Genomic DNA, 20,505 nt, shown 5'->3' on the forward strand with positions numbered 1-20,505 from the left:
GTTTCTTTGCCCTCCTATAACAAAAACACATTGGAATCTAATGTTTTTCAGCACTACCGTGCTTTTTTTTTGAAGCCCCATTTTTTTAGTTTCTTGCCCTCATATAACAAACATATAATGCAATCTAATGTTTTTCGGCACTACCTTGCTGATTTTTTTTTTCTGAAGCCCTACTTTTTTGAGTTTCTTTGTCCTCCTATAACAAACATACATCGCAATCTAACGTTTTCAGCACTACCGTGCCGTGTAGTTTTTAGTTTCTTCATTCTCCTATAACAAACATACATCGCAATCTAACGTTTTTCAGCACTACCGTGCCGTGCCGTGCCGTGTTTTTTTTGCCCTTTTTTTTAGTTTCTTCGTTCTCCTATAACAAACATACATTGCAATCTAACGCTTTTCAGCACTACCGTTTTTTTTTAAACCCAATTTTTTTTTAAGTTTCTTTGCCCTCCTATAACAAACATACTTTGGAATCTAACGTTTTTCAGCACTACCGTGCTTTTTTAATTTTTTTTTTGAAGCCCAATTTTTTTAGTTTCTTGCCCTCATATAACAAACATACATTGGAATCTAATGTTTTTCAGCACTACCGTGCTTTTTTTAAATTTTTTTGAAGCCCAATTTTTATAGTTTCTTGCCCTCCTATAACAAACATACATCGCAATCTAACGTTTTTCAGCACTACCGTAATTTTTTTTATCTTTTTATGAAGCCCGATTTTTTTTAGTTTCTTTGTTCTCCTATAACAAACATACATCGCAATCCAATGTTTTTCAGCCCTACCGTGTTTTTTTTTAAGCCCGATTTTTTTTTCTTTGTTCTCCTATATCACATATAGCCTACATTGTAATCTAACGTTTTTCAGCACTACCATGCTTTTTTTTAAGCCATTTTTTTTTGAGTTTCTTTGTTCTCCTATAACAAACAAACATAGCAATCTAACGTTTTTCAGCACTACCGTGCTTTTTTGAAGCCCATTTTTTTTTTTTTTTTTTAGTTTCTTTGTTCTCCAATAACAATCATACATTGCAATCTAACGTTTTTCAGCACTACCGTGTTTTTTTTTTTTTTTTTTTTTTGGAAGCCCGATTTTTTTTTTTAGTTTTTTTTGTTCCCTTACAACAATCATACATTGCAATCTACCGTTTTTAAGCACTGCTGTGCCTTTTTTTTATTCTTTTTTGAGGCCCATTTTTTTTTTAAGTTTCTCTGTTCTCCCATTACAAACATAGGCCTACATTGTAATCTAACGTTTTCAGCACCACCGAGCTTTTTTTTTAATTTTTTTTGAAGCCCGGTTTTTTTTTTTTAGTTTCTTTGTTCTCCTATATCACATATACATTGTAATCTAACGTTTTTCAGCACTACCATGCTTTTTTTTGAAGCCCAATTTTTTTAGTTTCTTGCCCTCATAAAACAACATACATTGGAATCTAATGTTTTTCAGCACTACCGTGCTTTTTTTTATTTTTTGAAGCCCAATTTTTTTTCTCCTATAACAAACATACATCGCAATCTAACGTTTTTCAGCACTACCGTAATTTTTTTTTATCTTTTTATGAAGCCCGATTTTTTTTTTAGTTTCTTTGTTCTCCTATAACAAACATACATCACAATCCCATGTTTTTCAGCCCTACCGTGTTTTTTTTTTTTTTTTTTTTTTGATGCCCGATTTTTTTTTTAGTTTCTTTGTTCTCCTATATCACATATACATTGTAATCTAACGTTTTTCAGCACTACCATGCTTTTTTTTGAAGCCTGATTTTTTTTTTGAGTTTCTTTGTTCTCCTATAACAAACAAACATAGCAATCTAACGTTTTTCAGCACTACCGTGCTTTTTTGAAGCCCATTTTTTTTTTTTTTTTTTAGTTTCTTTGTTCTCCAATAACAATCATACATTGCAATCTAACGTTTTTCAGCACTACCGTGTTTTTTTTGTTTGTTTTTTTTGGAAGCCCGATTTTTTTTTTTAGTTTTTTTTGTTCCCTTACAACAATCATACATTGCAATCTACCGTTTTTAAGCACTGCTGTGCCTTTTTTTTATTCTTTTTTGAGGCCCATTTTTTTTTTTTAAGTTTCTCTGTTCTCCCATTACAAACATAGGCCTACATTGTAATCTAACGTTTTCAGCACCACCGTGCTTTTTTTTTAATTTTTTTTGAAGCCCGGTTTTTTTTTTAGTTTCTTTGCCCTCCTGTAACAAACATATTTTACAACCTAAAGTTTTCAAAGCCACTTCTAGTTTCGTCTTTTTTCTTCACTTCAAATACTTAACAGCCTTTTCCCAGGATTTTGCAATTTCGGACAGGACTTATCTTTTAAAAATAGACAAAGAATTTCTGATATGAACGGCATATTAAGAATTTGTCAATAATCAAGGCTACTTAAACATACGGAAGAATGCTTGACGTCAAGGATTCCACTTTCCATCTTTGTTCGGAGAAGGATTCCCAGAAAAATCTTTATCAACAAACAATTCTAAATAAATACGTCTGATTTCCATCTACTCCATGAATGTAACCAAGTAGCCTACGCTTTACCTCAATTACTGTATACAGTCAGAACTTAATGAATCGAATTTTCTAATTGAGCCGGGTTCTGGTTAGGTAGAACATACCTTGTCAGATAGCATTTTCCTTTGGAGAATAATAAATCAAAATGGACCATAGGTGTTGCCTGGTAATCTGGCATTCTTGCTACCTTATAAAACGCTAGCCAATATTTTTGGGGCTTATTTTTCCAAATTTACTTCTTTGCACGAGTTTTTTTATAGTTCCAGGATTCGACTGATCTTTTCTTAGAAACAACAGGCATCAACTCCTAATGCCATCTATTAAGGAGAAGAAGCCCTTTCTGGACACGCTTTCTTTAATATCTTAAGTAGTTAATTAAGATTTCCAAAGTTTTTTTTAGGATTTGAAATTTGAGTTGAATCCTGAAAGTATCATTAATTAAAAAAAAAAAAAAAAAAAAAAAAAAAAAAAAAAAAAAAAAATACCAAACAAAAATTGTCAAGAAAGTAACTGACTATTTACAGTATAAAAAAAACAAAGGAAATTTTTAAGTATATTTTGCAAGTTACCAAGATCTCATAGGTGCTCATGGTTCACAAAAAACTGAGATTTTCCTGATCCTCACAGCAAATGTTTTTTAATGGTATATATTCCTTGAATTTTAGCAGAATTGGGCTTTTATTAAACTTTAGACAACTTCACACTTTACTTCCATAAGAAAACTTTGTAAAAATCATTTTTTGCGTGTTTTTATAAAAAAAAACTTGAGTAGTTGAGTATAGTAGGTGTTAGGCACGATTATTCTGCATATTATGTAGTAAGAACTTAACACTTAACAATAATACTTTCAGATACTTTTTTGTATTTCTAACTTAACACTGTCCAAATACTTTACCCCCCCCCCTCTCTCAAATGTGCTATGTACAAATATATACCATAAATTATATATTTTCCGTCTATTAAATTACTTCTCTTTGTCTTGTCTCACGATAAGCTGAAAGAAACAAACGAAAAAAAAACAAAAAAAAAACGGTTTTTACAATGCGTCAGTGAATGAATAATCTGAGTGGTTGGGGGTACCACAAGTACCACAATAAGTACCAATAAGTACCAGTAAGAATAAGTTCTACCAATAAGTACCACAATTTGATTGAGCGCCAGAAGAATTTCCATTCCGACGGTTTTTCAATTCCTGAAGAAATTAGACATTGGATAAAAGACACCCGATAAATAAAGTACGCAACATTCTCTTTGATTTCACAATCCATTTTCACAAAGTATTTTTACTTTAGCTTTTAAAATTTCATTTTCATTATTGAGTCATGAAAGCGGTTGAAAAATGATTTAACCTGTTTCAATTCATTGTTATAAATAACTATTTTCGCCACATTGTCAATTTGTTGACGTAGTGCCAAGTATTCAGTCAATAGTTTATACTAGAAAGTTTACACTTAAAATTCTGATCTTTTTATCAAAAAAGGCGTTGTCTTTTGGAAATGTGCGCATCCTGATTAGGCATGTGACCTCATAAAGAAAATTGAGCATTAAGGAAATTAAAACAAATCTGAGAGGAGCAAAATCTGACACAAACCATTTTTTGAATTTTTTTGAACGATCGGCCAATTCAGAGGTGGCTATTCACAAAGAAGAAGTGGTGGAGGGGGGGCAAATTTATAAAAAAAACTTTTTCAAAAGATAAAAATAATTCAAAATTAAGGATCAGTTACCCCCTCCCCCGACACCCCAAGACGATCTCCTTAAGAGAATCTGCATTCTTTCAAGGAAAAATGGCTTGGATCGTACGACAGGACACAGTAAATCATATGTTGTTTTTTAATGTAAATAAATTTGATTCATTGTTTTAAAATAGTCGATTCAAAACTTTCTACTTTAAGTCGAGGGGTGCTGAATTCCCACCACCAGATGTACATCTTGGAACGGCACGTATGTTGTACAGTTCCGTCAGGCTTAGCACAGTTGCACCACAATTGGCATAATTTTGCCAAGCTTGGCACACACCATCTGGTATACATGATTTCTGAAAGAGAGAGACTCCTCGCTTCAAGCGATCATGATTCAAAATTTTACAAAGGAAGTCCTATCACCAGACTTCAAATTCCAACAGACTTTAGTCTGGATAGTAGTCCCACTCTGATATCGGACTGTTTTGGGACAGTTTCCAAAAATATTCAATATTTCATGCTTCCAACGTGAGATTAATGCGAGATTCGACGAACTTGCTACAATTGAGCTATTAGGATGATATAACGGTAAGAAAAAAACTAACCTCATGTTCAATAACCCTTTTTTTATAATTTTTGGCATTCAATAAACAATTGCAATAAATGAATTGCGTTAAGTAGCACTTATTAAAATCTGTTAAATGAACTATTTGTTTATAGTGCGTCAGAGCTTAAATAAGCTCGAATTCAATTTTTCTAGGTTAAATAGAGACCAACAGTGAAAATTCATCCCATCCCACCCGAAAAACGCACACACAGTTCCCAATGACACTATATATACAATACGCAAATTTTATATATTAAATACCTTATCTTAGGGTCTGTTGGGGATCATGTTATCTCCAAAGGCATAGTTATTAGACCTTTCAACTATGCTGAACAAAATGGTTATCTCAAAATTTTGATCGGACGATATTAGGGAAAAGGGGAAGGAAGAGGGGCTAGTCACCCTCCAGTTTTTTTGGCAACTTAAAAAGAACACTAAAACTTTTAATTTCGTTCGAATGAGCCCTCTCCCGATGTTCTAGGACCATTTTTTTTTTTTTATAAAATCCCCCTGAAAAAACAAAACAAAAAACAACAACAAATAAAAACGCATCTGTGATCTTTCTTCTGGTAAAAAAAAAATACAGATGTCCACATTTTTGCATATAGGAACTTAAAATCTCTACAATGGGGTTCTCTAATTCACTGAATCTGGTGGTGTGATTTTCATTATGATTCTTTGACCTTTAGGGGGCCTTTCCTCCATTTTTCGAAATTCATGCCAATTTTTCTAAGGCTCGTAGCCTTTTCAGGGTAACACTAAACTTGATAAATCTTATATGTTCAGCGTAATAAGCTGTTATTTTTTTTTATTCATATCTATTTATATCAAAGTTTCACCTTTTAGAGTATCGGTTACTATTGAGACGCGTCATTCCCTTTTACAGTTTGCTATTACGAACTGTTTGATGGAAAATTCTGAGTGTATTTATCTATTGGGATAAATTAAAAATCTACCTGCTATAACTGTTTTCAAAATGTACTGTGGAGAAGCAAGTGCCTTAACGTTTTTTATTTGTTTTACTTAACTATCAAATCGAACTTGTTGTCCAAATAGCGTTCAATAGCTTATCATAATTGTGCTTACTTAATACAGTGATTGCAATTAATTGCGTCAATCTTTATTGAAATGTCGGGTAGACAAGTATGTACAAGCCAAATTCTTGGGGGTTTTCAATATACCAAGTTATGCGTTTATTTCAATGTAATTTGTCCATTTTGTAATATTAATGTAACATTAATGCGAGATTAGGCTAATTCCTTGAAGCTATGCTATTAAATTCTAATCAACAAAAATGTTAGCAAATTTTTTGATGAATTTGTGAAGTGCCAAAATTATAAGTTTGCTAGCCCGAACGACGAGAACTAGTCCTATGTGGCAACAGCGCACTAACCCTGATCTTTATTTATCCACCAGTTTAGGATGATAAGTTATTTTTATTTCACAACTACAAAGAAACCAGTGGCGTCATTTCAAGGAAATTTAGAGGGGAGAAATGTATCTTTCAAAACATATGATGGGGGAAAGGGCAATTTTGATTGTTTTCTTTCCAATTTCTTCATTGGGAATGTCAACAGAGGCAGTTACAATGAAAATTCTAAAAAGTATATTTTCCAAAATATAGGGGGGCGAATACCCCCTCCTTATTGACAAGTCTGATAACAACGAAGTTTTTTTCTTATTAAGGCTGATACATCTCCTCTGCTGCAAAACTTACATGATGACCAGCTCAAAGCCTTTAATTTACTTAATCCTCATCTTCACTCATCTAATTCGTATTATCTAGTCCAAGTATAGTCTAGACAATTATCTAAATATTTACAATGACCGATTACTTACCATAAAACTCCTCAAAGTTTCCAAGACTAATTTTTTCGAGGGGTTATCCATTCTCTAACACCTGGCACACATATTGGAGCGCAACTTGTTCTACCAAGTAAGGGAACTCCTGCTATGCTGTTTGCACCACGCTTGGCGCAATTCCCGCCACATTTCTACTTCCGCCACCTGGCGTACACACTTATGAAGAGGGCAACCCCTTGATTTTGTTGTTGTAATATAATAAATTTACTATGTCTTTTACAAACTATTGGGAAACTTCTTTGGGTTAATAGTGAAAAAGGAGAGGGAAAACTTAATTTTTTTATTTCACATAATTATATATATATATATATATATATATATATATATATATATATATATATATATATATATATATATATATATATATATACTGTGAATGTCCTAAATCTGGTTAAAGTTGACTATCACCTAACCTATAACCATCAAACCTTGCATAAAACTGAAAAAGTTGACTGGCAACGCTGACTAAATCCAAGGAGAAAAAGATATTTTCTGACATGCGGCGGTAAAAGTCGACATTCACCTAATTCAGACGTTCAAGGTAGCATATACACAAATTGCAATGACAGGAAAACATTATTTAGCATATTTTTTTCTTTTTAAATTTATTGCATTTCAGAATGAAATTTAACTAAGAAAAAAGATTTCCAGCCACCAACGTTCGATGTAGCAAAACATTTTTCTGGTATAGTTGTAAGCAAAAAGCATCAAACCCCTATACAACTCAAACTGAGATTTCGATTAAACGATACAATCTTCGAAACAATAATTTTTATAGGCAATTTTTGCACAGGAATTTGTATTAAAAGTTAACACAATAGCCTAGTCATCAAATAACAGATAAAACATTTTAAGCAACGTGTTCAACTTACCTGACCGGATCTTTCAATTCTTCGATAATAAAGTTCAAATAGTTCCAGCCATTGTAAGCGAAGAGGCCGGAATAGAAGGACAGAGCAATTTTTGTTATATCTGTTTCTGAATTTTCAAAAGTGAAATACTCAGTATGACCTTGAATAAAATACAAACATAAGTACAGCTTAGATAAGAGCCATCGAGATGAATTTTTAGACCTTTAACAGGCCTGCAGTCCGCCCCCTCCCCTTAAAAAGGAACTAATTTTGAGATAAAGAGGCACGACGTAGCGGCAAAATATACTGAATGTAACCCCAATCAGTTGTTGGACGTTGAATATGACAAAACTATAAAATCGTAAATGTATAAAAAAGTAAAATGCATTTTTTTACTACCATCGATTAACTTGTAAGAAAAAAGATGAGAAAGAACAGTGATTTTTAATACGTCACGAAAAAGAAGAAGCAAGTATTGTTAAGAGCCCCACCCGGAATTCGGCAAGAAGACACTCCTCCTTCTTAGGTATACTGTGGCCTGAAATTACAGCTTTATTTGTGTTTTCAATCCCTCCCAAAAGAAAAAATATGGGTTGCGCAGAGCAATGCTTACAAAGACCCCTAGATTGGATAAAACAATGATAAAGTCAAACGTCTCATGAACAACCTTATTACAAAACATTAAACGTCTTAAAGATCTTAACAGGATTACGTTTTAAACAACCTTATTAGGCGTCTTTTTATAGAGAATATTAGGTACCAGCATCACACAAACATATCAAACATGATATTATATTCCACGCACGGCAGATTTTTAAAACTAACGAGCAAGATAAAGTTTATCCAAGCGGAAAGGACCGGATTTTTCTGCTATTAGAACTTGAAACTACCAACTAAATATATTTTAACAATCAAAAACTAAGAATCATGGCAATACACTAAGGTACATACCGGTGGTGCTTTGATGAGATCATTGAATGAGGGATTGGGGGCCAGCCATCCAGTGCTTTCGCACACCCTTACTTTAAGTAATTGTCATAAATAGTTAATTTATTTTATCAAAACTTACGTTTATATAAAGAACATAAGAGAAAGTTTTTTGAACACACGTCTACAGAGCTTCTTTGACACAGCTGTACATAACCTACACTACCAAAAATTAAATGATATTATGAAGAGATTATCATATATATATATATATATATATATATATATATATATATATATATATATATATATATATATATATATATATATATATACATATATATATCTTTATATATATATATATATATATATATATATATATATATATACATATATATATACATATACATATATATATATATATATATATATATATATATATATATATATATATATATATAGGGGAGATGTGGGGAAGATGGGACAAGGGTCAGATGGGACATGGTACCTTTGTGAAAAAAAAAATTGTTCAAAAATCCCGCCTGAATGACGAACGACGTGCCATCTATCAGTAAGTATGCATGTGTTTTCCTGAAGAAATCGAGAAACATTTTCATCAGAGATTTTAGGTAAGAGTTTTTTTTATGGGTGTTTGAGTAAGAAAAAGGACCTGGTTTTTACAAAAAATCTTTTGAACAGTTCGTCGGAGGGTATTGAATGTTTTTATGTCTGAAGTAGTTTTCTTTAGGCTACAAAATGTTGTTCAGTGGTTGACCTGAACTACCATCTAGGGGCAGAAGATGAAGTTTGTGTGGAGAGCTACCTGTTTGGGTACTCTGGGACACGTGTTCCTGGGCACCCTGGGACACTTTTCGTCCATTGTGTCCCAGGGTACCCTCATTTCAACAACTGATAATGTAATGTAAAGGTCAAGCTGTGAGACGGAACTGCCTGATATACACCAGATAATCTTTCAAACTGTGTTAGCCATGGCAACAATAAAAACGGTTCTTTGCTTTTCGTTCCTAAAAGTATCATTTTTTGCAGAATGCCGAGGAAGAGGAAGTCTGATCCCTCTCTTTATGCCTGGGACGAAGAAAACATGAAGGCTGCTGTAATGGCTCACTTAAAAGATGGAATGCCAATCAGAACTGCAGCAACACTGCATACTGTTCAGAAATCGACAGTTTCTCGGTACTGCAAGGCATATTCCGCGTCGGCAGACGAAGAAAAATTTGCATTTCGCTTCACACCACGCTATGATGTGAAAAAAGTATTCTCTTCTGAAATGGAAGATTCACTCGAATCTTATATTCTACTTTCATCACGAATGAACTACGGACTTACGAAAAAACGGACAAAGAAATTAGCTTGGGAATTTGCCAAGGCGAACACCCTGAAATACCCTAAATCATGGGATGACAATGAAGCAGCAGGAGAAGACTGGTATAAAGGTTTCATGGAGAGACATACAAGAATTTCCTTGAGGAGACCGGAAAGCACCAGCCTTCATCGCAACCTTGGTTTCAACCGTGCTGCAGTTGATACATTCTATAAACATCTTGAAGAGCTACAGTCGAAGTTTCATTTTCCAGCTGACCGCATCTACAACATGGATGAGACGGGCTTATCGAATGTTCAACAGAAATGCCGGAAGGTACTTAGCCCTAAAGGTGTAAAGCAGCTAGGAGCAACTACATCACAGGAAAGAGGAAAACTAGTTACAATGGTTGGAACTATCAATGCGATGGGAAGGTTCATCCCCCCTTACCTTATCTTTGGAAGGACCCGCTTTGTTGAAAGACTCTTAGATGGGGCACCACCAGGGACAAAAGCTGTCGCCAGTGGAAAGCCCGGAAATGCATGGATGACGACCGAGTTATTCCTTGGCTACTTTGAGCACTTTAAAAGGTACGTAAGGTGCTCTCCTGAGCAACCAGTCCTTCTTCTCATGGACAACCATGATAGTCACATGAGCTACAGCTTCATTTCTGCTGCGAAAGAGATGGGGTTGCAAATACTGACATTTCCTCCACACACGTCAAACAGGCTGCAGCCCCTTGATGTGACCGTCTATTCACCACTTAAAACATATATCTACCAAGCTATTGAAAACTGGCTAAGAAACCATCCTGGAAGAACAGTCACGGAATACGAAATCTCTGAACTTCTTGGGGTTGCTTTCCCTAAAGCATTCAACCCAACCAACATAATGAGTGGTTTTTCTAAACCAGGAATCCATCCGTTTAATCCCAATGTCTGGGAAGAATCAGACTTTCTTCCATCCCTCACTCCCGTCAGCAATCCCTGCGATCCGACAGATGAAGTGCAGATCAATGTCGGCATAGGGAGCAGCTCATCAACGCAAGCGGACAGTGGGCTGTCAGACAAGGAGTCAGTGGGCGCTGGTGGTTCAGTCTGTGTTCTGCTCGATCAAATACTTCCCCTTCCTAAACGTCAAATTGATATTCAGAAAAAAAAGGAGGAAGGAAGCCTGGCCAGTCCAAGATTTTGACTGCAACCCCCGTTAAGGATGCCATTTTTGAAACAGAGAGGCAGAGAGACCTGAAGAGAAAAAAGAAGGAAGAAGCAAAGGAAAATAAAAAACAGAAGATAACGAAAAGAAAGCAAGATAAAAAAAGAGATCAAGCAAAGGTGGCTTTAGATTTTAGCGACAGTAGTGATGCTGCTTCTGTTGAGCTCTGTGCTGACACTGATGATTCCTTGCACCTGAGTGACATGGAAGAGACTGTGAAAGAACCAACGAAGATAAAGCCTGGCGATTTTGTACTGGTTAGGTACGTCAGTAAGGAAAGTTCAAAGTATTATGCTGGTGAAGTCTTGGAGATTGAACTGGAAGGGTACAGTGTGAACTTCCTAAAACGGAAAGTCCCTACGTGGAAATTCGTATTTCCACAGCCAAAGGACGAAGCCTTTGTCACGACAGATGAGATCGAGTTACGCCTACCAAGACCGAATCTTAGTGGAGGCACAGAACGGGCTGTGAAAGCCCTGACTTTTGATATTGACCTTTCGCAGTTCCCCGTTGAATGAATAATGTTACAAGTTTTTTTATTATGTTTTTATTTTCATTGAAGTTGACTATAGGTTTGTAATAAATGAAATTTGATCAAAAAGTGCACTGTGTCCCAGAGTACCCTTAACCGTGTCCCAGAGTACCTTGGGGTCAGGGTACTCTGGGACAGAAGAGGAGGGTTCGGAAAATCATTGGTACCAAAAAGATAGATTAAGAAAATAATCTACAAAAAATCTGGGAGAAAGCCCAAGCAATTCCACTTAAGTGAGTAGCAGAATCAGGCGATTTGGCCAAAGCGTTCTCCAGATATTGGACATACACTTGAAAATGTCCCAGGGTACCCACATCTCCCCTATATATATATATATATATATATATATATATATATATATATATATATATATATATATATATATATATATATATATATATATATATATATATATATATATATATACTAGCTGTTGGGGTGGCGCTTCGCGCCACCCCAACACCTAGTTGGTGGGGGCGCTTCGCGCCCCCCCCCAAGCCCCCCCGCGCGCGTAAGTCGTTACGCGCCATAATAGTTACGCGCCATTGTAGTTGTGTCCCTATGTCCCACCTGTGAATATAGATATATATATATATATATATATATATATATATATATATATATATATATATATATATATATATATATATATATATATATATATATATATATATATATATATATATATATATATATATATATATATATATATATATGGTTTTAACTACGTAAAACTTGCGAATATACAACATTCTTTGCTGTCCCATTGTCTTTGCATATAAATAGATTTTCAGGTTTACCGACTCTTGAACATGCAACATATAATGGTCCATGGGAAAACAATCTGTATTCAGATCTATACCTCATGATTCTAATGATTGCCCTTGAGCTTTGTTGATGGTGATTGCTAATCGACCATTCCCTGTCCCGGTCGTCATTTACATCCCCCTGTTTCCCCCGGTGTCCCCGTTGTAGTTGTGTCCCTGTGTCCCGGTCGTCATTTATATTCCCTGTGTCCCGGTCGTCATTTGTATCCCGGTGTCCCGGTCTGTATATACATTCGTTTTTTAGTTTTGTTTTTCTCCTTTATTTTTTTCCTTTTTTAGCTTATTTAGATTTTTAGATTTTTTAGTTTTTTTATTAGTTTTTAGTTTTTTTTTCTTTTTAGTTTTTTTGTCCCGGTCGTCATTTATATCCCCCTGTTTCCCCCGGTGTCCCCGTTGTAGTTGTGTCCCTGTGTCCCGGTCGTCATTTATATTCCCTGTGTCCCGGTCGTCATTTGTATCCCGGTGTACCGGTCTGTATATACATTCGTTTTTTAGTTTTGTTTTTCTCCTTTATTTTTTTCCTTTTTTTTTCTTTTTTAGTTTATTTAGATTTTTTAGTTTTTTTATTAGTTTTTAGTTTTTTTTCTTTTTAGTTTTTTTGTAGTTTTTACCTTCTTTTTAGTTTTGTTAATTTTTTTTTTACTTATGTCCTGGTCGTCATTTATACTCCCTGTGTCCCGGTGCTTTGTTGATTGCTAATCGAACATTCCTTTTGTCCTGGTCGCTTTCTCTTTGAGTGTCGTCATTTATTTTTTTCTTTTTTAGTTCTTTTAGTTTTTACCTTTTTTAGTTTTTTTTAGTTTTTTAGATGAAAATTTTTTTTAGTTTTTTCCTTTTTTTCTTTTTAGTTTTTTATTGGTTTTTACCTTTATGTTAGCTTATTTTTCAGTTTTTTCCTTTTTTTTTAGTTTTTTTTTATTTTTTATTTTTTTTAGTTTTTTACCTTTTTTTAGTTTTTTTAGTTTTTTTAGTTTTTTAGCTTTTTTACTTTTTTTATTAGTTTTTAGTTTTTTTGTAGTTTTTGCCTTTTTTTAGTTTTTTCAGTTTTTTTTTTAGTTTTTTATTGGTTTTTACCTTTATTTTAGCTTATTTTTCAGTTTTTTCCTTTTTTTTAGTTTTTTTTTATTTTTTTTAGTTTTTTACCTTTTTTTAGTTTTTTTAGTTTTTTTAGTTTTTTAGCTTTTTTACTTTTTTTATTAGTTTTTAGTTTTTTTTTGTAGTTTTTGCCTTTTTTAGTTTTTTCAGTTTTTTTTTTAGTTTTTTATTGGTTTTTACCTTAATTTTAGCTTATTTTTCAGTTTTTTCCTTTTTTTTAGTTTTTTTTTAGTTTTTAGTTTTTTTAGTTTTTTACCTTTTTTTAGTTTTTTTTTAGTTTTTTTAGTTTTTTAGCTTTTTTATTTTTTTTATTAGTTTTTAGTTTTTTTTGTAGTTTTTGCCTTTTTTTAGTTTTTTTTAGTTTTTTAGCTTTTTTATTAGTTTTTAGTTTTTTTTGTAGTTTTTGCCTTTTTTTAGTTTTTTTAGTTTTTTAGCTTTTTTATTTTTTTTATTAGTTTTTAGTTTTTTTTGTAGTTTTTGCCTTTTTTTAGTTTTTTCAGTTTTGACGTCACCTGATCCAGTTTTTTCAGGTGACGTCACCTGATCCATCCAAAGACAGACAGACAACTTATTTTTATATATATACTAGCTGTTGGGGTGGCGCTTCGCGCCACCCCAACACCTAGTTGGTGGGGGCGCTTCGCGCCCCCCCCAAGCCCCCCCGCGCGCGTAAGTCGTTACGCGCCATAATAGTTACGCGCCATTGTAGTTGTGTCCCTATGTCCCACCTGTGAATATAGATAGATATATATATATATATGGTTTTAACTACGTAAAACTTGCGAATATACAACATTCTTTGCTGTCCCATTGTCTTTGCATATAAATAGATTGTCAGGTTTACCGACTCTTGAACATGCAACATATAATGGTCCATGGGAAAACAATCTGTATTCAGATCTATACCTCATGATTCTAATGATTGCCCTTGAGCTTTGTTGATGGTGATTGCTAATCGACCATTCCCTGTCCCGGTGTCCCGGTCGTCATTTACATCCCCCTGTTTCCTCCGGTGTCCCCGTTGTAGTTGTGTCCCTGTGTCCCGGTCGTCATTTATATTCCCTGTGTCCCGGTCGTCATTTGTATCCCGGTGTCCCGGTCTGTATATACATTCGTTTTTTAGTTTTGTTTTTCTCCTTTATTTTTTTCCTTTTTTTTCTTTTTTAGCTTATTTAGATTTTTAGATTTTTTAGATTTTTTATTAGTTTTTAGTTTTTTTTTCTTTTTAGTTTTTTTGTCCCGGTCGTCATTTATATCCCCCTGTTTCCCCCGGTGTCCCCGTTGTAGTTGTGTCCCTGTGTCCCGGTCGTCATTTATATTCCCTGTGTCCCGGTCGTCATTTGTATCCCGGTGTACCGGTCTGTATATACATTCGTTTTTTAGTTTTGTTTTTCTCCTTTATTTTTTTCCTTTTTTTTTCTTTTTTAGTTTATTTAGATTTTTAGATTTTTTAGTTTTTTTATTAGTTTTTAGTTTTTTTTTCTTTTTAGTTTTTTTGTAGTTTTTACCTTCTTTTTAGTTTTGTTAATTTTTTTTTACTTATGTCCTGGTCGTCATTTATACTCCCTATGTCCCGGTGCTTTGTCCTGGTCGTCATTTATACTCCCTGTGTCCCGGTGCTTTGTTGATTGCTAATCGAACATTCCTTTTGTCCTGGTCGCTTTCTCTTTGAGTGTCGTCATTTATTAGTTTTTTCCTTTTTTTCTTTTTAGTTTTTTATTGGTTTTTACCTTTATTTTAGCTTATTTTTCAGTTTTTTCCTTTTTTTTAGTTTTTTTTTATTTTTTATTTTTTTTAGTTTTTTACCTTTTTTTAGTTTTTTTAGTTTTTTAGCTTTTTTACTTTTTTTATTAGTTTTTAGTTTTTTTTTGTAGTTTTTGCCTATTTTTAGTTTTTTCAGTTTTTTTTTTAGTTTTTTATTGGTTTTTACCTTTATAGTTTTTTTAGTTTTTTAGCTTTTTTATTTTTTTTTATTAGTTTTTAGTTTTTTTTGTAGTTTTTGCCTTTTTTAGTTTTTTCAGTTTTGACGTCACCTGATCCAGTTTTTTCAGGTGACGTCACCTGACACATCCATCCACACATCCACAGACAGACAGACAACTTATTTTTATATATATAGATAGATAGAAGATATATATATATATATATATATATATATATATATATATATATATATATATATATATATATATATATATATATATATATATATATATATATATATATAACAGCATAGGGATTCGTGCACCAAATTTATTCTAAGCCCTATAATAAGTTAATGTTTACAATATCCCATTATAGGAAAATTAGACTCTTTTTTTTTACACTCATTCAAGAAAATCCTTTATTAGTCCCTCCCCTCCGATTAGACTGGGTCAATGTGGGATGTTAGTAGTCATAGAGGCAAACAGCCATAATCTTACGAATGTATTAAAAAATCCCGGGGAGGGAGTTTGAAATGGAAAGAAAATTCTTTTTTCGGCAAATATTACACAATTTTTGTGGTAAGAGAGGATTCAATCAAGGAATATAATCTTCAGTCTAGGGAAAAGTTATACGTATGGGGCAAACATTTTGGGCAGTTCTAAATCTCGACTTGATGCATCAGGACTTGATGCATCAAAGATTACAATTAAGTAGGATTCAATCTAGGGAAATAATCTTCAATCCAAGGAAAAGTTATCATATGGGGCAAAAATTCTGAGCAAGCCTAAATCTCGACTTAATGCATCACGACTTGATGGTATCATCAAAGATTACAATTGAGTAGGATTGAATCTAGGGAAATAATCTTCAATCTAGGGAAAAGTTATACATATGGGGCAAAAATTCTGGGCAGGGATAAACCTCGACTTGATGCTATCATCAAAGATTAGAATTAAGTACCGAGTTGCTAAGGTCTTCTTGGGCGAAAATGCCTCTCTATCTGGGTGAAAGTCTCTTTATCTTTTCTTGTCCTTACAGCTTCCTATAAACCATAGTTAAATCTCTACAAAAAAATATGGACAAAAAAAGTTTATTTCTCCGAGGTTCGTTGTTTCTGATATACTTTCAGGATTTTAAATTTAATTCCGCATGTCATAATAAAACCACATAATTGACACGTCAAAATCTTAAAAAAATTGTACGCCAGGCTTTGTCACCCTCCACTCCTAATTCACGCATTCGAAGATGTCAACCGAGGGGGGGGGGGTGCTGACTTCCCGCCACCTGGTGTACCTCACGGTGTGCCACATAGTTCTACCATACTAGCCATAGTTCAGCCACACATGGCATAGTCCCCAAAATGCTGGGCACAAGCCATCAGGTGTATATGATTTCCGAGAGAAAGAGCAACCCCTCATTGTCAACTGCATGTACCATTATGCAACGTATAGAATAAATTTAAACTACGGAAATCATGCATACATGCAACAAAGTACATAAACTATCATATGTAAGGTTAAGGAAAAGAAGCTGGAAAATGTAATCCTTAAAAAAACCAGACAGAAGAAGTCAGAAAATTTGAAAAGCCTACCTGTTGCAAGTTGGTAAAATCCAGTCCCAATGATAATAGCCAGAGCCAGAAGCTTAGCATATGTAAAAAAGTCCTGAACGAACGTAGACCATTTCACATCCCAGCAGTTGATAAACGCAAGTAAGCCTAAATAGTCATATAAAGCTTAGTAAAATCAGAAATAAAAGACAGAAAGTTAATCTAATTCGTAAGAAAAACAAATGTTTAAGTATTACACTAGATTAAATGAAAAGAAAAATTATTCTGTAGTCCTTCTTCTATGCAAAATTGTTTGAAAAGTTAACATCTAAATTATCATCAATATCTTAATGTTGAGATATATAGACACACAATCAGATTTTTTCGAGGGAGGACTGGAGATGCAATTTGAACACACATATACACACACACACACACATTATATATATATATACAGATCAAACAAATTAAATGAAAATTTTAGGGGACATCACAAAATCTGAGATACGGAGAAGCACGACTTCGAAACCCGCTCCCTACATTCTTACCTGGTGGTAGAAACTACTACCTTTAAACCGTATTAGATAGGCAAACTAGATGAAAATTATAGGGAGCATCGTAAAATTTTGCGACTTCGAGGGTAAGGGTCAGAAGCCCTCCTCCAGCTTACGAAACTGGTGGTAGACACTATTACGCTTATGACATACAAGTTTTAGTGATAACGATACATCATCCGATGTAAGCTCTCGGCTTAAGTTGATTTACTTAGAGTCATAGGGGGGGGAGGTGCCTAGGTGATATAAAAAAAGCTTTCAGGGAGCATCTGGTAGAAATCAAACATTTTTGATCTTCGTGTGTTAATATTCAGACAGTTATACTGTATACATTCCCATGTTGTTTCTCCAAATGAAACATTGTCCTTGTTCTTTTCATTTTTTTTTTTTAATTGTCCAAATATTCATGAAGCTTGTGCCGACCCAGGAAAGGCTATTCTGACACTTTTCTAGATGGGATTTTCACGCATCTAAACATCAGTGGATCGACCAGCACCAAAAAACTGCTGGGAGTATGCTGGGTCGTACCTCGTGCAAAGAAGCGTTTCAAGGGGAGTAAGTATTGTTATAATATTAAGTAATTTGGGAGGTCATCCACTTTCCGCCACCTGCTGTAACTCTCAAAGCGCCGAATATACCACACGGTTCCACCAACCGTGACAGTCTCCACAGCACCTGGCACAGTTCCACCGCGCTCGGCACACGCCACCTTGTGTCGGTGATTTCTTAAAGTCTGCGACCCCTGGCAGCATTTTTTTTTCTAAAGTCACTCGCTTTTAATTAAATTACGAAACCAAAGCTGTTCAGCAACGAGTGATACTAAAATTTGAGACATATATAGACTTGATTTCCGCTGCTGAGGCAATGTGAGTGTTGGAGCAGCGTTTGGTCAGATTTGCGAGGAAAGGGTTGTGAGAGTGACACTTAGCCGCAGTTGTCAACCCCTCAAAACTTTGGAATGTCACAAGACACTAGATTTACTTTCAATCTGAATACCCAACAAATATTTTAGGTTCAAAATGCACCATGTAAGCAAGCTAAGCATCAATTACTTTGCCAAGCTAAGGGCGCGTTCAAAGGCATATCCAGGACATTTTTAGGAAGGGGGTGGGGATACAAAAACTTATTAAAACACATCAAAACTTTCGGGGGGGGGGGTCAAAACCAGCGACCCTCCCTGGATACCGCCTTGGCCACGTTACGTTGCCTCAAAACTGAGCATTTATTATTTCTTTCCAATATAACTGATGATAACGACGATTTAGCAGATGCGTTTGATTCTATGGCTCGTTTTTTTCTAAAACGATCATTCTATTTTATCCCGAAGTTATTTTAATTTTATGGTACATTTTCCGAGAATATTTAGATAAATAAGTACATTGAAAAAAAGAAGAACAATGTTCTCATGACGCAAGCAACGAGATAAAAATGAAAATAAAAGCGATTTCTGACGCTCAGATCAAACACGGTCTGTCATTCTGACGTTATTGCACTAAATAAGTAGAATAGCTTGACACATTATTTGACTTAGTTTCCTAAAGTTTCCTACGACTTCTTCCGAGAAAAATACGATAAAGAAAGGCAATTAGTCAAAATAAAGATAGCGCAAAAAATAATGATGATGCAATAAGTAGTCTAAAAAAAATACTTTAAACTGTTGGCGAGGGGAGCAAAATGCACATTTCAAAGTCTAGAGGGACATTTTCTTCTTATAAAACATGTTAAGAACTATGCTATATCATGAAATATGTTGCAAGGGGGAAATTATTATTCAATTTTTTTTTTGTCCTGGCTTTGTTACTATCGAGGTTGCCAATTTATATCTGTTTACTATCTTAACATTCCATCTCAATTTCAATTGGATTACTTTCGGTACCTCAATTTTTGACAAAATACAATCTGCAATTGAAATCCAAAATTTTTCGACTAATAACTCACATTCGTGCTGATAATTCAGTATTTTTTGCTTGAAAGTAAACAAATCTCGAGAATTTCTGATTTGCCAGACAATTCATCAAAAAGAATTGCTGGACAATTGACATTTCATCAAAAACGAAATACATAACGCATATTTAGAAAAAAAACCTTACACTCAGCATCTTAAATATTATTAACGCTTTCTATATTATGGTTGAAAATGGTCTGTGAGCCAATCACATCTATTCTGCTTATTCAAAAGCTTACGATAAAATCTTAATAGCGTTGTTAATCCAGAATCATTCAAAACATAAAATTGGCCACCGAGTCGTATGTTGGACCCATGTTTATTCGGTTGGTTTAGCCCAAAACTGTCTTTTACACGCAGGGCCGTATCCGCACTGGAGGTTCACCCGGTTGGACCCCCTCCCCTTGAAATTTTGTCCAACTAGTTCAAAAGTTACAAAAATAGATGTAAACAAATTTTTGCTGCACTTCAAATTTTTTTGTTATTTTCATTGATAAATACCATATTTTGGTATTTTCACTAGAAAAAATCTAATAAATCTAAAATGAAATTGTCCCACCTCCATAATTTATTGAATTGGCGTAACTGAGCTCCGTCTTGATGCTTTACGTGCAGGGACCCGTCAAAATTCAATGCTTTTTAACATGCAGAATTACCTGTGGCCTAAATATCTCCACCTTAATACCAATGTTTTATTGACTCAAACGTAACTAGCGCACTGAATGTACTTAAGGATCTTAGAGTTTATTCGGAATATAAGTTAAATTAAATTAACAGGCTACAATGGTTTAAAAAAGGTGAATTTTCGGCCGATTTAAATAATCAATAATGGTTTAAAAAGCTTTGAAATGAATTATAAGAGTAGTGATTTTAGATAGTGATATTGGGATGCACAATTTTCTACTGATGAGTGAATTTTAATGATAAGTAGTTTATTCGTAATCCTTACGCATAGTATATTGTACCATCATTGCTGTAGGCAACAAATATAAACTTACCACGGTGCCTACATATTAGCCAGGCAAACCGCGAGAAGTGAAATTTGGTTAGTGCTAATGAAATAAAACAAAATAGGAAATGAAAATATAATAG

The 20,505-nt window shown here is 34.1% G+C and overlaps 1 protein-coding gene across 2 annotated transcripts in view; it reads right to left on the reverse strand.

Moving 5' to 3' along the window:
* Positions 1-20,505, reverse strand: part of LOC136039486 (Y+L amino acid transporter 2-like) — a 102,749-nt gene that overhangs the window by 49,016 nt on the left and 33,228 nt on the right. For both annotated transcript variants that reach the window (XM_065723275.1, XM_065723274.1), the window contains exons 3-4: positions 16,957-17,082; positions 7,544-7,682 (exon numbers count right to left, since the gene is read on the reverse strand). In XM_065723275.1, coding sequence (XP_065579347.1) covers positions 7,544-7,682; positions 16,957-17,082 — 265 coding nt within the window. The remainder of the gene's footprint in view (positions 1-7,543; positions 7,683-16,956; positions 17,083-20,505) is intronic.

The sequence above is a fragment of the Artemia franciscana genome, chromosome 19 (genome assembly GCF_032884065.1).
Source record: "Artemia franciscana chromosome 19, ASM3288406v1, whole genome shotgun sequence".
Classification (NCBI taxonomy): domain Eukaryota; kingdom Metazoa; phylum Arthropoda; class Branchiopoda; order Anostraca; family Artemiidae; genus Artemia; species Artemia franciscana.